At 42.6% G+C, this 20,638-nt stretch overlaps 1 protein-coding gene across 8 annotated transcripts in view; it reads right to left on the bottom strand.

Moving 5' to 3' along the window:
* The window catches only part of LOC126403408 (neuron navigator 1-like), a 150,048-nt gene that overhangs the window by 108,305 nt on the left and 21,105 nt on the right, over positions 1-20,638 (bottom strand). For all 8 annotated transcript variants that reach the window (XM_050066050.1, XM_050066051.1, XM_050066052.1 and 5 more), the window contains exons 3-5: positions 14,974-15,157; positions 5,284-6,191; positions 4,442-4,533 (exon numbers count right to left, since the gene is read on the bottom strand). In XM_050066050.1, the coding sequence (XP_049922007.1) occupies positions 4,442-4,533; positions 5,284-6,185 (994 nt within the window). In that variant the 5' untranslated portion in view covers positions 6,186-6,191; positions 14,974-15,157. The remainder of the gene's footprint in view (positions 1-4,441; positions 4,534-5,283; positions 6,192-14,973; positions 15,158-20,638) is intronic.

Raw genomic sequence — 20,638 nt, 5'->3', positions numbered from 1 at the left:
GGGAGAGAGAGAGAGAGAGAGAGAGAGAGAAAGAGAGAGACAGCTGACAGACTATGAGAGTGTCCGTAGGGAGCACCAGGCCATACCCTCACTGGGAAATGAAAAATGATACTCAGTCCACATCACATTTATCTTTCAAACACCATCTGTGTACTGTCACACACGCACACATACACACACATGCTCAGACATGAACGCATGCTCAAATACACCTCTCCAGAGAGCCACAAGGTCAAGAGGTCTGCGGTCTAATTGAAAGACCACATGGTGCTACAGTCACATTAAATGTTCAGGTCTTCATTAGGGGCTCGAGTAGAAGATGTACGAGCTGATTATATTACAGCTGATTCAATCTGAGTGAATGCAAGCGTATGGAAAACATTTAATTTGTGGAAAACTATTCTTTTACCATAGACAAGAAAACCATGACCAAACCTGATTTGGCCTTTTGTTGTGCTCTCTACTGGAGCTCTCAGCTTTGAAATATTCAACCAACATTCAATCATCTTTTTATCACGGCGCACACATTTACTGTTTGTTCTCTTTCCTCCTTAAACAAAAGGAAATCCATCAACCCCCTGACCTTATCAGGTCTCCTCTTTTCATCTCTCACCCCTCTCGCTCTTCTTTTCCTTCCCTCCAAACTTTGGCTTCCTCCCTGTTCCCTTCCTTCCCTCTGCTTCCTAAATTACAGTCATTACGGTGTCAGCCCACCCTCCATGTAAATGCAGCTTCAGAGGAGTCTAAGACACTTGAGTTCTGTTTCTAACGCCTTCTAGGGACCAATTACAAGGCCACAACCATGGTCCCGAGACAGCCAGAGGCTTTTAAAGACAGGGGCTGGTCCACCAAGAGCTCCCATCCCCCCTCTCCACAACCAGCTGGCTGAAACCTTCAAAAAGCTTTTAAAAGGTTATTTGCAAACAGCTCCATTCTGGCGGTGACAGTTTTAGACAGTATCATACCGTACCGTACCGTTTTATAAAATACAATATAATGTCAGATAATATGAACATATAAATAAGACAGGGAGAACATTTCATTGTACTAGCCAGGGCAAATCTTTGATCATAAAACTGGATAATTCTGAGGGGTGGAAATAACGAAAAATTAATTGACAAAAGTGAAGGGTGATGAAAATGCATGCGAGTTGAAAAACAGAGCAGTAAAACTGGATGTGAAATGAAAAGCAGGGGGACAAATAAATAACTGATTTGATTGATTTAAAGCCAATTTGATTAAAACAGTCGTATGATGAAAACAGAGCCACATCTCATCCATTTCCACATCTTATGTTCCTCATTCACAACACACAATTGCCGTTTATCATGAAAAGAAAGTGGCTACAAGAGCGGAAGTAACAAAAAGTGATGAAAATGCTACGAATTAATAATGGAAGGGATGAAATGTATGCAAACTGAAAAAAAAAGTGTTTCATTCACAACACCTAACTGACATTTACCTTTTACAACAACATTTTTTGTTACTTCTGCCAAAAATATCACTAAAAAAAAAAAAAAAAAACACGCCAAATAACAAGCTGATTAAGTTTTTGGTTCTCAAAACCTTTGCCGTGTACATCTCTTTGCCGCTCATCTAATAGCGGTGATCTTGCAGTCTGCCATTGGGGCCATCAGTGGGGCTGCCGGGAGTAGAGAGCTCCAGTGAATACAGAACATAGACAGTAAAAATAATGGACGCAGCTACTGTGATGTCACCTACTGGCTTGTGGACTCCCATTTTGAAGCCACAAGTTCAGCATTATGGATGCCTGTCGCTACCTTGTGTTTTTTTGGAGCCAGTGGTGAAGATATTTGGGCGAGAGGCTGAAGCTGTGGAGGAACAAGGGGCGGATGTGACTGAGAAGCCAAGGACACTATCAGCAGACAGCCTGTCAATCTGAGCAGCCAGCCCTTAATTATGCATAACTTTAAGTCTTAATAAAATGTAAATGGGTGACTTATATAAAAATTCATCCTTGTACAGTTGTCATGAAGGGAGAAATTAGCTATAAAGAGAAAAAATGTTTTTTGTACCAGGCTGTAAACATGTTTATTCCTGCTGTAAAGTTGGGCATTTTAACATGGGGGTCTATGGGGATTGACTCTGTGTTGGAGCCAGCCTCAAGTGGCCATTTAAGGAACTGCAGTTTCCTGGAGGTTGTCGCTTGGCACAGAGCTAGGTAAAAAAGAGCCAAAAACTCGATCAGTTAGTCAGTGGACATCAGTTTTTAATTGACACTTTGGGCGGGAAAAAAATGCTGCTGAAAGAGTAAAGTCAGTTGGGTGCTGAGAATGATGAATGGCAGACAAATTAATCTACTCATCTGATAATTTATCATTTTATTTTCCATTTCACATCCATTCTTACCTCTTTATTTTTCAATTCACGCATATTTTGTCTCTTACATTATTAAATCCTAGCATTTTCATCACTTCATTTTTTTTCAATCACTTTTTGTTATTTCCACCCTTGTGGTCTCTTTCTTTAAATGATAAATGGTGTTTTTGTTTTGTAAATAATGAACGAAAGATGTGGAAAGTGATGAAACATGGCTCTGTTTAAATTATGACAGTTTTAATCAAATCAGCTTTAAATTAATCAAATCACTTGATACTTTCTCAATCGATTTTTTATTTCACATCCATGATTACTGCTCTATTTTTCAACTTACTTGCATTTTTATCAATTAAATTATTTCCACCCCTCATAGAAATCAGCACTGTAAACCCATTGTCATTGTTTCGTTTCAAATCCAACGTGCAGGATTACTGTCAAACAATGAAAAACCATCCTGATACGTTCTGACTACGCTGTCTGACTCATTGTTCAGATGTGTATAAGATAAGAGAGATTTTGGCCATTAAAGTGTAATACACACTTACTCTGGGCTGCACATTTCAAAGCCATGCAGCTGATCCCCTCCTATCCAACTGACACCACATCAAAAAGAATGATTCACTAAGCCACTGATAAAGTCATATCTCTGAAGCGCGGCCACATCCCTCGACTCACGCTGACCACGACAAAGCATGACTGGAGCTGTGGGTGCAGAGCAAACCGTTACTCAAAAGGACGGGGAGGGGGTCATGCTGGGACTGTGGCTTTTTAGGTCAATGAAGCTAGAAAGGACGAACTGCATAAGAGAGGGAAGGAGAGAAAGTGTGAGGGGAGGAAGGGTTCAAACTCTTCGACAGCTCTTGGATGTAGCTGAAATCAATGTGCATATAATAATACTCCCTGGCAGCGAGTTGAGAAGTGGCCCATTTCATCCCATTACTGACCCACATCGCCCCTGTCATCCTCCTTCATCTTAACATCCTGAGTCCATCTCTCTTTCCCATCTCTTCATCCAGGAACCACTGCAGTCAGCAGAGCCCCAGGCCAAGACACACACACACACACACACACACACACACACACACACACACACACACACACACACACACACACACACACACACACAAAATTACACCACCTAACTTCAGACATGGCTCCTGAGGCCTGATGAGTAGGAGTGGGGCAGACATGGATTTAGACAGAGAATGGTTGTCCCTTGGTGTTCACTGGGTCTATTCAGGTTCCACAATTAGACCCAAAGGTCGGCTGCTGGCATGTCCCATCTGACGCCATTTATGACTCTGCTGCAGTAAATGCGTCTGGCTACCAGCAAGAAGGCATCTGACCTGCCAAAGGGGCTTTTGGTCTCTCGGAGCCTGATGCTAACTAGAGTCGATTGCCAGTTTTGCTGGTCCGGTGAGAGAGCTCAAATCGGTTTGATTTTATCCTAACCTGCTAAACTGGCATTTGTCATTATGCCACGTTCTGGCACATTTAAAAGTAGCCTACGTTCGGACGCCTCCATAGCTTACTGGGTAGACCACATACCACTGAGGCTACAACCCTCCCGCAGACGCCCAGGTTCAAGACTTCCCTAGGTCCCTTTGCTGCAGGTCTCACAATAGAAATAAAAGTAGTCTACGTCACTTGTACTGCATTAGTAATAAGTGATGTGATGACGTAATTGACATAATATTGTGTTTATAAACAGACTAATGTAGCCAATGGTGGCTGACAAGCTGTGTGCAATTTACTGCTGAGTTAAGACCAGCAACATGAGGCAGATCAAATTTCAGTAGAGATGGGAGGCGAGCGTAGTGTGCTGTTTACTAAAAATTTAATGTGTCTTTTGGGGTAACAAGACGAGCCAAGACAAAGCTAAAGAAAGCTAAAACTTCACAAATATGGCAACATTTTTTTTTTAATTTAAGCCGAAATGTGTAAATTTATCATGCTGCTGAGTCAAGTGCAACTCCCAGTGGTAAAATCAGGTATAGCAGTCAGGTGTTCACCTGAACTAATGTCAAACCCTGACGCTAACTTGGCAGACAGAACTAGGCTACAAGTTTTATTCAGGTGTGTGTGTTTGTGTGTGTCTAACCTAGCGTTAGGTCGTCACAGCAGACTTCTATGGATCCAGATGAGCAGTCACTGAGTTCGTCCACTGAAAATTCGCTGTCCTGAGCATGCAGCCTGTGGACACATGAACACAGCTGTCACATGTCCGTTACTGTACATGCAAATTACTGATGTTAATATCACTGATTACAATCAAACACACAAGCTACTATGTATGGCAGTAGAAAGAAAAAACTGGCTTTCCATAGTGTGTCATATTGATTTACTTAAAGACAAATCAAAAGGAACAGAAAATCAGATCAGATAATGTGTAAAGCACTGCGGATAATTTCATCTTTGGGAAAGTAAAATAGGCTCAAGAATTAAAGTTGCTGTCTTGAATTTTTCTATTTTAATATTTTTTAATATGACATTGTCAGAGACTTTGTGTGTGTGTGTGTGTGTGTGTGTGTGTGTGTGTGTGTGTGTGTGTGTGTGTGTGGGAGAGAACAGTACTCTGAGTCAGCCCAGAGGCTGTCAAGAGGACACTTAAACAATCAGCTCTGCTCCAGAAATCACCAAATGTATATATGTGTGTGTGTATCCTTGCACACACGTGTATCGCTGGAAAAGATACAGAGGAATTAGAGTGAAATGGCACTCCTCTAGGGCTGGTCTTTAGAGTGGGAGGCAAAGTGTGTGTACATCAGTGGAGAGGGGGATCATAACGTGCCATGAGGAGAGAGAGTGATCTTGTAATAATGACAGGAGAATGGCTTTACAGTTGGTGTCGGTAATTGGGGGCTTGTGATGGAAATCTTCATAAAGTGATAGTTGTGTGTGTGTGTGTGTGTATGTGTGTGTGTGTGTGTGTGTACCACCTACCTGTAGCTGAAGGGAGCCACAGTGGCCATGTTGACTCTGGGTGTGTGTGCCTCCGTAGACGCTGCCTCCTCGTCTAGGCTTTGATCCAGCGTATCGACAGCCACCTTGGACATTACTGGCATGGTAAATGTGAGCGGTGGCAGCGGCAGGGGACAGGGCGAGCAGGCTGGACTGCTGTCCTCAGGAGTCCCCATCTCCTCGTCTGATTGGCTGGTGGAGTCACTGCGAGCTCTGATGGCCTGCTCATAGCTTGTTTGCGGAAGACAGGAGCGGAGGTTACCGTTGTTTGACATAGTGGTCTGGGCTGGGTGGTTTTCTGGAGGCTCTTCCTCTCTTTGTGGCACGACCTCACTCGTTGCCTGGGATACAGTGTTGGAGTTGTCTCCTCCTCTGAACTGTAGCGGTGGACGCAGGTTGTTGGCTCCCCATGTTTGGTTCTTGTTGGTGAGAGTGTTTCTGTTGCGATTGCTGTCATGTGGAAACAGTGAGGGGATGAGAGGCGAGGTGGGTTTTCCTAGATCCAGTGTGTCTTTGGAGTGTGGCGATGGCACCCTACGCTGGGTTAAAGGGCTGCTGTAGGCAGAGCGTGACACCTGGGGAGCTGGGAGAGCTCCCGTCCGGTGGAAGAGCTGGCTTTTCAGGCCGACGTCTCTCTTCGGGTCCCTGGAGGAAGGCCCAGGGATGCTGGAGCCCCGTGGGCAAAGTAAAGGAGAGTGCCTGGGTGTGTGTGTGGGAGTGTGTGTGGGTGTGTGTTTAGGGGTCTGTGTTGAGGGCCTGGGTAGTTCACTAGCCCGGCGGCGGGGGTCTGCTTTGGGGGAGGAGGGCAACAGGCTGTGTGGGAGGGGGATTCCTGATGAGGGAGGAGCCCTGGGGGCCGACTTTACATTGACACCCCCACTCATACTGACCTGAACGGAGAAACACAAGAAGAGAGAGACACTTACAATGAGTCGAAACATCAAACCACTTTCACCGACAGTATCCCAAAGACTTCGTTTATCCATTTTAAGGGATAGTTTGCTGATTTTCAACCAGCTCTGTATCATAACAATGTGGGGCAGTATGTGTAAACGAACTGTGGTAAACTTCCCTCTCTCAAACTACAGATTGTACTTTTCTTATGCTTGCCAGCACCGAGTATAGAAGTGGATCGAAAGAGAGACATGCCTCTCTCTCGCAAACTGAGAACACAGTCCAATCAAATGGTAAAACTAGGCAGCACTGATCAAATCAAAACCAAGATTCTGTTACTGTTTCTCACCTAAAATTACATATTTTTACTTGCTGTTTAACTGTAATACGAGATTGTTAGTTATTAATTGGCCGCCATATTGTTTCCTGTGTTCAAATGGCCAAGCTCGAATTACATCACCCACCAGTGGGAGCATTTGTTGGTCCAATGTGGTGCAGTGTGTTCTGGTAGTTGTAGGTTTTCTATCTCTTGAGCCAAAGTGAATACCACAGCTCCCTTTTCTCTGTTTTCTGTGCTCATGTAGCAACAATTTTAAAAGATTTTGCTTCTTTGCACTGCCTAGACAGCCCAGCTTTATGAAAAGACCATCTTTCCAACACTGAAATACTTCTCAAAGGCTTATTTATGCTTAATGTTGCATATACGCTGCAGTGTGCTGGGGAGGCAGCTTGATGGACAAAAAGACCAAGCGATTTGGTTGGTGGTTAAAAGCTGGTTAAAAAAGCTGGCTCAGTGCTCAGCACAAGACTGGACCCACTAAGAACTGTGGTGGAGGGCGGCACACTGAACAAACTGAAAGCTATAATGGACAGTAGCAGACAACCTCTCCTCAGCCTCCTGGAGCGTCAGAGGAGCAGCTGCAGCAATTAGCTCAGTTAGTTTCAAGAGATCCTTCGTCCCCACGGCAATAAGACTGTTTAACACCTCCTAAATGCAGCCACGCACATTAGCCACAGCTGGCTGGACAATTTTAGTTTAATTTGATTTTTAATTTCTATTTATGTACTTATTTTAACTTATATTATTTAATGTCTGTTTTAATACCACAATGTTGTTGCTGATGAGGGGAAGTGTGGTTGTTGTTTTTTGTCTTTTATGAGCTGCTGGACAGCTGAATTTTTCTGGACAAAGTTCTTCCTATTCATTTCTATTCTATATATACAAACAAAGATAGAGCTTTCTATTCAGATTCTGCGTTCATGTCGTCCATATTTGTGCATGTTTTTTGATACAGACAAAATAGAGCTGTACCACCAGAAATCGTCGTGGCAATGTAACACACTTCAAGCAAGACCCAACCGTAGAACATGATGACGACATTTCAAAACTGTCAAACGACTGGATCGGTAATATAGTGAAAAGAATTCTCTGTCCACATGCTGCGATGTATTTAATGGCCTCACAGACCACTGCTGTCTGCAACGCAGCCTCCGTTACAAGGTGCATTATTATGACCATCTCCACTGTCGCTTCGTTTGCTGTTGTCAGAATCTTTTGACTGTGCTCTCTAGTGCTGTCTAGTTAATGTGTCTATGCTAACATAAAAGACGCATGGGAGTATGCGGGCAGTGACAGTTACAACCTTTGTAATGTACATATCAATCTTTGTATGTAAAGGGAGTAATAATGAGCCTTTAGAAGTTAATTATTCTGTTAATCCCACTGCTGCTTGAGTCCTCACTAAGACCAAGAAGATCGCATTACTCCAGCTCTGAGGTCTTTACATCGGCACTCTTGGTTTATAAAGCAAGAATGGTTTGGGGGCCAACATTTTCTGCTCTGCTACACTATGAAACATCGAGACCTCTCAGGTCATCTGGTACAGGTCTGCTTTCTGTCCCCAGGGTCAATACTAGACATGGGAAAGCAGCGTTCAGTTTTTATACACACATATCTGGAACAAACTCCCACAAAACAGCAGATCTGCTGCAACTTTCAGTTCTTTTCAAATAAAGGCTGAAGATTTTTCTCATGCCGCAGCCTTTTATTAAATAAAAAAAATCATTCATCTTTTACACTGCACTGTAACTGTTACTCTGGTATGTTTTACCTTGTTTCTATTTTCTATTCTCTTGGCTCTTTAATAACTGTTTCTAACTGTATTTAAATGTCCTTTTATAGCACTTTGAATTGCCCTGTTGCTGAAATGTGCAATATAAACAAATTTCCCTGTGTTAAAGTTTAATCCAATCAGGTAAACCAGAATTTGCTGTTCTCACTAAGAGACAGTTAAACATCCACGGTATGTGAACATGTGAATCAAGCACATATGACAAACTGAGTCATGGTAAACCACGAGTTGAGCTTATTTTCGGCAAGTCACCGCAATCAAACGCCTGCTGGAAGTAAATAAACAAGACAACAAAACCAGCTTCACACACAGGAACATGCTCATGGCTAACAGCTGCTTTTAGAGTGTTATGTTCTCAAATAACTGATTTTCCCCACATAATGAATTCAAATGCACACTCGCAAAGATGCCCACAGACACACAAACGCGCCGCTCTCTTACACATAAAAGCTTTAGAGGAGGTATGAGATTGTTCTCACCTGATTTGTTTTGATTCCAGACATTCACAGTCTCTGTCACCCTCTCTGAAATGCACAGCCCTCTAAGAGTCAGCTTGATATTCTCTCTGCCCTTCTGCTCTACGCCAACCGCAGTGAATGTACGTCAAGTGAAACATTTCGTGTAATGTTGTATAATCTTACTACCTCGTGATGCTCTGCTGGAGGGAAAGAGGACGGGCGGCAGGGAGGGAGGGGGAAAGGGAGAAAACAGCACATGTAGAGTGAGAAGGATCAGAGCATCTGAGAGAGACAGATACAGTGAGTTGCTATCTGTCATGAAATGTCAGAATTTCACATGACAGTTTTTGGTATAATCTAACTTTATGTTTTCAACTTTTGGAGCCTATCCCAGCTGACACTGGGCGAGAGGCGGGGTACACCCTGGACAGGTCGCCAGACTATCACAGGGCTGACACATAGAGACAGACAACCATTCACACTCACATTCACACCTACAGGCAATTTAGAGTCATCAGTTAACCTGCATGTCTTTGGACTGTGGGAGGAAGCCGGAGTACCCAGTGAAAACCCACGCTGACCCAGGGTGAACATGCAAACTTCACACCTGGGACCAGGGACTTGCTGTGAGGCGACAATGCTAACCACTGAATGAATGCTAACCAAGGATGGTGTGAGGTCAAGTAGGCTCACTTAGATATAAAAATGTTTGTTTTCATTTTAACTTTATTTTTTCTCTAACAGGGTAAGCTCAGTATTTTATAGCCTATTTTCCCATGCTATTGTGTCAAACTGACCAATGGGAAACATTCATTTTTGAAACTGGTCCAGTATGGCTGCAATGTAAGTAAGTATTCAGGGCATGTTTGCGCCGTCAATTTATGTCCACTTTAAGTGCTTGTTTTTGCCACTGACATGATCAGATTATTATTTTAAGTGTCTGACATCTAATGAAAAGGATCCCTACAGAGATAGACATTTTGTTAAAGAGTAAGATCCTTTTGTTAACCAGAAACAGCCCCGATATCACTACTGCCAAACCCACTAGACTCCATTTTAATTAACAGTAATTTAGTCATTGTAAAACACACTTACTTTAAAGTTGCCAGAAACAAAATAAAACCCACAAACGTTGTCTTGGTTCATCTTTCCACTGTTCCAACAATCAACAACTCCAGTTTGGTTGATATAAGCCTTTAATACAGCCAGATAGGTGTGAAAATATGCTGGCTCTATTCACATTAAAATGAGTGTTTATTTAAATGGAGTCTGGTGGGTTTGGTGATGGAGATTTTAGGGGCTGTTTCTGGTTGAACAAAAAGGATCTAACGCTTTAAGCAAAAGGTCTACCTCTGTAGGGATCCTTTCCATAATTTTGTCAGACACTTATAATAATCTGAGCCTCTCAGTGGCAAAAACAAACACTTTTAAGTGTTTAAACGGCAGCCTGTTCGCCGCTGCCGGCTGCGCCCCTCTCTCATAATACTGGACCAGTTTCAAAAATTATTGTTACCAAACTTACCCTTTACATTTTAAACAATTAGTTGTTACCAAGTGTGTTATTTAGTGTAGTTTCTCAATTCTGATTTGAGTTGGACATAAAGAGATGTAAATTATACTGTATTTTTATAAAATATTTGCTCATCAGTCGGCCCATAAAAAACATAACAGTCTGAGATTTTAACTGTTAAAAGTGCTTTTGCTAGACTTTCATGCCTGTGTCACAAACAGAATGAACAAATCATGCTGCTGTCCAGATGTGCAGCAGCAGGTCAACAGCTGCTCTCACATTCAGCACAGACATAAACATATATATATACACATACATGCACATACACAGTTTTACTTGTACTGCACGTTTGCTTTGGACCAGTGAAGTATAAGTAGATTTTATTATTATAATTATACACTAAAAAAAACAAAAAAAAAAAACAGATTTAACGCTTAACCCGACTTGCCCTTTCTTAAATAGCAGACATTTTGCTGCCAGAAGACTTCTCGGGAAGCTGTCTTCAGTAAATCAGAGATGTGTCAAATTAAGCCGTCAAAGTCACAAGGATAAAATGTTGGATTATTTGACTGCGCATCTAATCGCAGTGTTGCTCACAGGGTAACACACACACACACACACACACACACACACACACACACACACATTTTCCCAGCAGCCTGAGCAAAAGGTTTTTCATTTTACGAATCCCTGCAGTAGAGCTGCAGGATATGAGGAAAATAAGTGTTGCTGATGTGCAATAAAGATTTTACTTGTGATAAATAAGCAAATATTAAAGTATACTCGGCTCTGCCTGTTTCTGCTGCTTTTAGTTCACCGCTAGAATACAACAAATTGCTACAAATTTTAGAAAATGAAAGGAAATTATTTGACTGAACAAAGTGAACATTGAACTGAACACAAAAGGTACAAATAATAAAAAAGTTGGTTACAGTCAAAATTGCAGCTTTCTACTGATGCTCTCTTTCAACTAGCTCAGTGCAATATTGCAGTCCCTTACAATGTGTTTATAGCACAAGCTGACACTGCGATGACAATAAAATATATATTGTGCAGCACTTCTCTGCAGCAGAAAGAGGCTGACTGCTTTGGCTCAAAAACTCAAAACATACCCAAAAATAACCTTTAAGTTTCTAATGAAGCTTCTCTGTAGAAGACCTTCATTTCACCCTCTCATAATACCAGACATAGTGACACACAGAGAATGGAAAATGTGGGTATTTTGCCAAGGATTGGTGCTCCATCATAGCTGACTCAGTGCTAATGAAGACCTGCACAGCAGCGTACAGAAGCCGTGATGCAGCAGAAGGTAAACAGAGACAGATGTGATCATCCATCCTGCTTTTACCTCATTTCTCTTTGTAAATTCCTTCTCTTCCTCCTCGTTTCCCTATCTCTGTGTCTCTTGCTCTTTTTGTCAGGAGGGCCAGGTCACTAATAAGCATCAGAATTTCTGTCTGATACAATCCCCGCTCGGGTTTCCAGGAGCACAGGTGTGGTCTGGCTCTGTGTCTATCTGTATGGAAATTGGCTATTCTCTGGGGATCCAGCGGGGTCATACCGGTACTACTGCAGCCCACGTCGGGACATACCGAGGCTCAGCTGGTGGTGGGGATGTCTGCGTGTGCATAGATCTACAGAGAGAGACAATGAGACATTTCTCCCGACTGAAAGCAGCAGCTGTAAGCAAGTTAAAAACTGGCAAATCGATTTGAAGTCTGACTCCTTCTGGCATAAGGTGATATTTCACAGCACAAGCTTGTTAACATCTGTAGGGTATGTTCTTCGTGTCATGTGTTCAGACTATGTACAGGAGTCGAAGACATTATTACCCTGTTATATAACTGCATTTACAATAGTTGGATTGTTAGTTTGTTGACGCTTTTCACAGTAAGTGCTTGTGACTCGTCCGGCTACTAAAACTTATTTCAATACAGACAGTGTTTGTAAAACTCTACGGGGAGAAAAACATGTAAGAGATCAAATTTTTGATTTGGTTTCGGCCGGTTTAAGCCTGGTCCTAGGGCAAAAAGGAAAAACTACATGAGTTGTCAGGGTTGTCGATCTGTCAGTTATTTATTAAATTAAATGATTAATCAGATAGTCCCTAAAACATCATAAAAAAGTCCAAAATAAGATTTCCAGAGTCTGAGGTGATGCTATATTACATTAATAATATTAATTTTACAGTGACTATATAACAGCACTTTAATATAAAGCAATATTTTTACGAGCAGAAACAGACTATTCAGCATTTTCCTTTGAAAAATGCCTTAATGACTTAAACATCGATTAATATAACGACTAATCCCTCCAGTGGCTATGTGCTTAATGCTATAGATGTGAGCCTCTTGGCTGATTAAATAATATGCATTAGTGTGTCTGTGTTATTCATAGGTACAGACAATACTTTTAATGTTTAAAGGAGTCAGCGATTCTGGAGAAAGACTGTTGTTTGAACTCAATGCCCAAATAACTAGAGCCCATCCTGCGATGGGATCACTGTGATACAGCAATTTGCAGTTAAAGCAAATGTCAGCCAGATTCATAAAGTGGTGAAGCCAATGGAAAGCCATCAGAACTACACACCTGTGAAGCTTTCTGACTCTATCTTGCACAGTTGTGATGTTATCGTTCTGTCAAAATCAGTGCTCAAACACACAAACATATAAACACCTGGCAGAATACTCATAACGACTTTTATGGTAGTTGCTGCAACAACTGGTGTCACCTGGACCACGTTTTGCATTGATAACACACATATAGACTCATGAGGTGAAAATAAGACCAGCTGTTGCGACATTGTCAGGACTGGTAAATACTACGCTCCTCCTATCAGTGCTCCTTCAAGACGTCCTGTAATATCGCCGATGTTATTTAGGTTTCATTACTATCATGGTGTTACTCTGTTATTTGTAGGCGAGTATGCAGCTGAAGGAGAGTAGCTGGCAAAGTGTTGTCAGTCTTGGTCCGAGCCACTTTATTTTCCCTTTACAGCGCCAGAACACCAATATTTTTTTCCCAGCACACAGAACGAACAGCTGCAGACTGTGAGAAGATACTCGTTGAATCTGACATTGAGTGTCAGTGGTTCTCAAATGGTGTGCTGTGATGCCAATCCAGGTGTGCTGTGGGATTTTGTGATAACCACACACTATTATAGCAATATTCAACTGGGCCTATACAAAAAGTTATGAATGAATTTTCAATTGACTTTATCAGCATGTTATGCGCAACCATTTTCTAATTAAGTGGTAAACTCTAGCTAAAAAGTGTAATTTAATTTGATCTAATTTAATTTAAAAAACCTTCACTGGGAACCTAATTGTCACTGTTCGTGCGTGGGAATTATAAGTGTGTCGCACATGAAAAGCCCTGACTGCCAGCCAGTGTGAGGGATGATAACATTTAAAAGGAGAAAGCCGTGAGTGGGACAATGGATCACATTATTGTACAGAGCAACTTACAACAAAGCACCAGCAAAGACGACCTACCACCAAAAAAAAAAAAAAACTTTCAGTAGACAGTATCACGAAAGCTATCTGTCTTATTTTGTCTTATTTTTATTTTCTTATGTCATATTAAGAGTGATAACACATGTTATACAAGCTATTGTGCACGGATATAAATACAGGTGTTAGATATTAGCTTGCCCTTTGGTGCGCCTTGGGCTCAGAAAGTTTGAAAACCACTGGATTAGAATCACTGACTGCACTTTTAAATATATTTAAGTAGAAAGGCGTAAAAAGTAAGTGCACTTCATCATTAATTTTGTATAATGGCAAAAACACATGGATAATTTCTGTATTTTTGTTGCAAGTGAATGTAATGATCATCAGTTGAGCAAATTTTTGGCAAACTGCTGATAAAGAGCATTTGACTAGTCCTCAGTTATTCTGCTAGGGTGGTACTGACATCTGCTGGACACTGTGTGCAACAGCAGCAGGGACTTTTACTCTCACTGATCTTCCATTCTGTCTAATTATCTAAGTATCCACATAGCTGAGTGGTAAACTACAGTACATGAGGTGACTGAACGCACTTTTTCACCTCGGTCATAAATAACAGCAGGTCAGAAATGTACTTTGTGTAAGGAGGAAAAGAAGGATAGCATGGCAGCCAGCATTAGATGTTAGTTCCTAACTTCATTATCATATTACAGTATTTAAGCTCATGTGTCCCATGACATACTCCACCTGAATTCTGTTACTGTATCTCTGATCAAACAAACATGCAACCCCCCCCCCTCCGCTCTCTCTTCACACACTCACCCTTGTGATAAAAAAAACCCTCTGACTCATCACAAAATCAATACGTGAGGTGGTAACACAGGCCTCTCTGTCTGTGAACTGAAGGACATTAGCAGCGCCTGTGTGTTTGTATGTGTGTGTGTGTGTGTGTGTGTGTGTGTCACCCAGTCTGGAAAGTCAACGATAAATGAATGTAATTACCTCCTTAATGACAACAACCAAAGCAACAGTGATAATGTGCTGTCATAAATCATCATACAGTATGCTGGTGACACACAGAGGTGCAGAGACACTTCAATGAGCTGTTCCTAGAAAGACTCAGTTTCCTCAGAAGTCACAGCAGAGTAAAAATAACAACATCTGAAGCTCATACGCAGCTTATTATAAAAATGTCATGTGCCAGATCTGCTGTCTCCCGAGTGTCCTACCTGTCAGTGGAGTGCCGCGTCCTTCAGTGTGCCGTTAGGCCGAGCAGCCAGAGCCGGCAGAACGGTGGTCACACTTCTCCGACGTCCCGGGAACAATGGGCTGTTTTTTCCTGGATCACAGTTGCATCCTCACCGCTGTCCTCCCATTGGTTAGCCGCGCCTCACCATTCAACGAGACAGGAAGCTGTGACAAACAGGAACAACATTTTTGTCCAATCAGAGGGCCGGAGCAACGAAGTGACTCATTTTCAAAGTCACTTTCTTGGATGAAATCAGTGTTCTCATCTTTTGGGAAAAAAAAAAAACAAAAAAAAAAACATCATTTCAGACACGTGAAAAAAATGTGTTTGAACAATGAAGACTGTTTATGTTGTCATGAGTCAGTGACCCAGATGGAAATTTATATGGCTGACAGTGACCTGCTATGACACATATTCTGTCATCGCCAAAAATCACCTAGCATTTAGGTCATCTACAAACCTTGTATCTCCAGATTGTCGACAGTGCAGGGACACGACTAATGTTTTGGTGTTCATTTCATCACAGTGCATCTTTGATTTCATACCAGCAATCCTACAGTTTAAGGCAGGTTAGATTTAGGACTTTTTAAGACATTTTTAATGGTAATCAGAATGAAATTTGAGACTTAACAATAACCAAAACTGATGAAAAACTATAATTAAGGCCTAACGGTTGTATGCCATCACAAACCAGTCAAGTTGCAGTTACAGTTTACATCCATTTCTGTCCAGACTCATACCTAGCCATGACAGTTGACAATAGCTCAATTATGGATGTTGCTACACATTCTAAAAACATGGATGCTTCACACATATCTTTAACCCGCCAGCACAGAAGATCTATACAGTCAGCAGTCAAATGATTAGTGTAACTAATTCAACATCTGACCAAATGTCTCCCCTTCTGTTCCTTGGTTATGGTGCTGAACAATGGCCAGAACATTATGATACCACAGTGAAGCTGACCTTTGACCTTTTCGATATGAAATGCCATCACTTCATCATTTGACCTTTGACCTTTGATCATCAAACTCTAATCAGCTCAGCTTTGAGTCCAAGTGGATGTTTGTGCCAAATTTGAAGGAATTCCCACAAGGTGTTCTTGGGATATGGTAAATGGTAAATGGACCTGCATTTGTATGGCGCCTTCCTAGTCATGCGACCACTCAAAGCACTTTTTTCACACGAGTCACATTCATACTCTGGTGGCCGAGGCTACCACACTACTCACACACTCACACACCAATGGAAGCACCATTGGGAGCAATTTGGGGTTCAGTATCTTGCTAAAGGATACTTTGATGTGCAGACTGGAGGAGCCGGGGATCAAACCATTGATCTTCAGATTGGTGGATGACCCGCTCTACCTCTGAGCCACATCCGCCCCATATCACATTCACAAGAATGGAAAGGATGGATGGACAACCCAAAAACATAATGCCCCAGGCCACGGCTGTCATCCGCAGGGAGGCATAAAGACATGAACCCACATCAGTGACTTAGGGATAGGGACAATTTTACCGAAATATTACGTGGAGAGGATAAGGGTAGAACAGAGCAAGAAAATATCTGCTATTTGTTGGCAGGTTTTCTTGGCAATTTTGTGTTTCTCACTCTTCATGTGGGATTCAACTACCTTGATTTCCATCATGGCGAGTATGAAGAACTTTACGTAAAATTCACCGAGCCTTGAACGCATGTACACGGGAGAACTTTTCCTTGTAGGATTTCTCCAAGACAGCAATTTCTGACAGAAATCTATTAATTTTAAACCAAAACCACGACTTTGTTCTTACGTTAACGTAGAGATCCCTCTCTGGTAGAAAGCCCTCAAGGAAAATTTCCCCCAACTGCTGTGAGCACTGCATTGTACCAGTTTCAGCCATGCTGCAAAATCTTGGTAATTTAACCACAATTTTCCAAGTTTTTGTTGAGTTTGCACTTCTCCACATTGTCCAGCTATGCAAGAGGCATTCGGTGAATAATCTAAAAATAAAAACAGATGTTACAAAAATTCAGAACTTTAAAATACAATGTCAGAAAACCATGATTCATAAAATCCTACTTCCCATGTCTTAGCATTTTTAAGACTTTTGAAAGGGTGATTTAAGACATTTTAATACAAATTAAGGCCTTATTTTAAGATAGATTACTTTGGCAGTGAATTCCTGTGTTAGACCTTGTCATACAATGGTTTCATTCACTGAGGATGACCACTGAAGTTACGTGAAAGCTGGTGTTACGAGGTTTTTAATGAAACCTAGTACAACCACATGGAGACGTCATCAGATTGGGAGCTTCACAAGATTTCTATGAAGAGCGTGAATCACTCCCAACCTGGAAAAATGATGCATGTCTAACACACACACACCACACACACACACTCATTACACTGTGCTCATTATAGCAGCAAAGACAGACAAACACAAGCACCCACACAAACTAAACAGGAGAGAGACGGCCGACCACATAAACATCTCCATGTGTGCACCAACAGTTTCCCTCCATTCTGATTCACTGCTACAACTCCTCATGTCGTCCAACACTCTCTACTGATCTTAGACACACACTATAGTATGCTGCACTGAGTCATACAGCCCCTATACCGCTGACTCAGGCCGATCGCATCACGTCACCCCTAGTTACGGTACACCCCCTCCTCTATCACCCCCTCTCCCCCTCTCTTCATCCCACTTAAGCTCTGCCTTTCTCTCTGTTAACCTCTCTCTTCCACTCTAACGCCATCTCTCTGTTGCGCTGCTGACTGCGTGAACATGTTTATCCCTTAAAACACAGTGTGAGTGTTTATCTGTTCACACGATTTGGCAGTCATAGTTAACACTTGCACAAATGAGAAAACACAGATACACAACAGTTACATGACAAATGCATAAACATAAACCTAAAATATGAACCAAGGCTGCACTCACCCTCTGCAAGCATCAGGACAGAAAGCAGCAAGTGAGTTTGTCTCCGATCTGTATGCTGCTGAGCGCGTCAGGCTCGCTCCCTGCCTTCCTTTGCTTCTGTCTACTTTTGGCTGGCTGGCCTCCGAGCTGCGAGCATGTGCATTTGTGTGTGTCTCTCTTGTCTGTCATTTCCACCCCTCTATCACGTCATGCCGCTCTGCTGCTGCCGCAGTACGCCTGCAGCCGTATCCCCGCCCCTCTCTTTCTGTTTTTTCCTCCCCTCATCACAATCTCTATCTCTCAGTAATGGACCTGTTGGCTGCGCTCCCTCCCTCCCTCCCTCCCTCCCTCCCTCCCTCTTTCTGAGGTGAAATATAAGCCCAGCAAAAGCAAAGACAGGCCGGTCCATTAGCTGGATGAGTGTGGTTTGTGTGTGTGTGTGTGTGTGTGTGTGTAAGAGGGGTATACACACATGGTCTGTATAGTGTGAGTAATACATTGTAATTAAGCAGATGTAGCCACAAATGTGAAAAGCTGAAACCCATCATCTGGCTTTCGAAGTCTAATTGGTGGTCAGGAAAAAGCGGGACGAAAGAAGACAGAAAAAAATCAGGGTGTGCAAATGATAGATCCTCTGACGACAAATGAAAATGTGCACAAACACGCAGAGACACACGCGTACATCTGATGTCTAAATCTGTGTCTGCTGGCATGCTCAGTGCGCATGCCTGCAGGAGAAAGCATCCTGAAGGAGGAACGGCCCATCCATCACTCCTCTGATTTGCCCCACACCTCTAATGAAAGACGACAGAGACAGAATGAGAAGGATACAAAGCAGGAGAGGGCAGGAGGGAGCGATGGAGAAATCAACAACCTCTCCTGGCGTCTTTTTCCCAGCTGGCAAATTCAGAGTAATGAAACACATCCCGGGTCTGACCTTGAACTTCTTCGGCCCATCTACGTCTATCCATCCTCACACACCACACATGCTGCAAGAATCTCATCATGTGCAGCCAGTCCAATGGAAACATCTGATCCAGTTTACAAACAGAGTGAAATGTTCAAATGTAACAGCAGTGGGACACAGAGCTGGGACCTCGCTGTTCGCAGACACGGAGGTGTGAAACTGATTTCATCACTCGTAGTAACCACCTGAAAAGCTCCAAAGATGTTTTTTTATTTGCTATTTCGACTACTGGACAACAGATTTTCTCGTGTGTACTCACGAATAACAACAACCTGCTTACTTTGTGATTTCTTTTTTTTGCTTTTCAATCCCTGCTCCCTCCCCAGGCACTGTCTGTCTTTCTCTGCATCTCAGTCTCTTACTCTCTGTCTCTATTTCTGTCTTCTCTCTGCTCTCATATTTCTGCTGTGCTGGCTTACAGTTTGACACACTGACATAAGGGACTGTGCTGAATATTTAATAAGGATTGTGATACACGGCAGCATCCGACTCATAAAATAGGTCTGTAATTGTGTCTTTTTTTTTTTACAGCGACCCCTCTGCAGCTTCACAGATTGTCGATACGTTATCTGTAAGAAGTTGTGTTCAGTAAATCAGTGGTCTGAACGGTCCATGAGGGTCCTCAGAGTCAGAGCTCTCTGGCTGATCACATATTGATCAGGCATTGACTGGCTGTGCTTACACTTGACTTATCTGCACTGAAAAGATATATAAATAATAAAACATATGTGCTGCTTCACTGCAGTATGCTAATACACACATCAAGTGCTCAACCGTCCATGATAAATTGATAAATGCTATTAGGACACAGCCCACAGCCTAACAAGCACAGCACCTCCCCCACACATACAGAACACATGCACACTGTACACATGACCCCCCCACCCACGTCCCTCCTCCTCTTCCTCCCCCTCACACAGTACAGTATGCCCTTCATGCTGTAGACCACAGTCACTTAATTGCTCACCTCCAAATACTCACATTAACGTCAGGGCCGCTCTTGTGTGTGTTTTCAGCTCCCAACTGGGGATTCAAATGTGTGAGAGTCACCCTGAAGTCAGCCCCCAGCACAGAACACACTCACATGATCTGTTGCTTTGTCTCAGTGGCTCATGAAACGGGAAGTGACTTGTAACAGAGGGATTATGGGTAGGAGTGTGCAAGCGTCTGTGACGTGTGTGTGTGTGTGTGTGTGTGTTATGGGCCAGGGGGTTAATGTCATAGCTAATCTACTGATGTCCCCCCAAGGCACGTCCTCCCCCCTGAGAGACGCTGTTGTGACAAAGGGACACTTGTGTCACTGTCACCCGGAGGGACATCTGGAGGGATGGAGGGGGGGGGGGGGGGGGGTCTACTCTAACATGTTGACTGTCTGGAACACGGGGCCTCAGATGTGTCGCTTAAATGAGATGGGTAAAATAATCACACACACACACACACACACACACACACACACACAAAATACAGAAGTACTGAAACACAAAACACAGCAGGTTAATGTAGCCTGGAGGAAGGTACCAGTTCCCTGTGAATGTTTGTATCTCATTACCACACTGCTCCATCCACCAAGGTCACCAGCAAACTGGCGTTTGTCTGTTTACGAATGTGCCTTGTGAGACTGCAAATTTAACACTAGATGGCGTCAGAGTGCCTCATCTTACAACACGCTGTCCCGGTTTAAAAGTGAGACTAAACATAACTCACATTACGAAGGCTGCATATCACAAGGCCAGAAAGAGTCTTAATGGTTTTGAGAGGAACCAGACAGA

Source organism: Epinephelus moara, chromosome 16, assembly GCF_006386435.1.
Source record: "Epinephelus moara isolate mb chromosome 16, YSFRI_EMoa_1.0, whole genome shotgun sequence".
Taxonomy (NCBI): Eukaryota; Metazoa; Chordata; class Actinopteri; order Perciformes; family Serranidae; genus Epinephelus; species Epinephelus moara.
The sequence above is the reverse complement of the archived record's forward strand: the minus strand, read 5'-3'. Positions and strand labels throughout refer to the sequence as shown.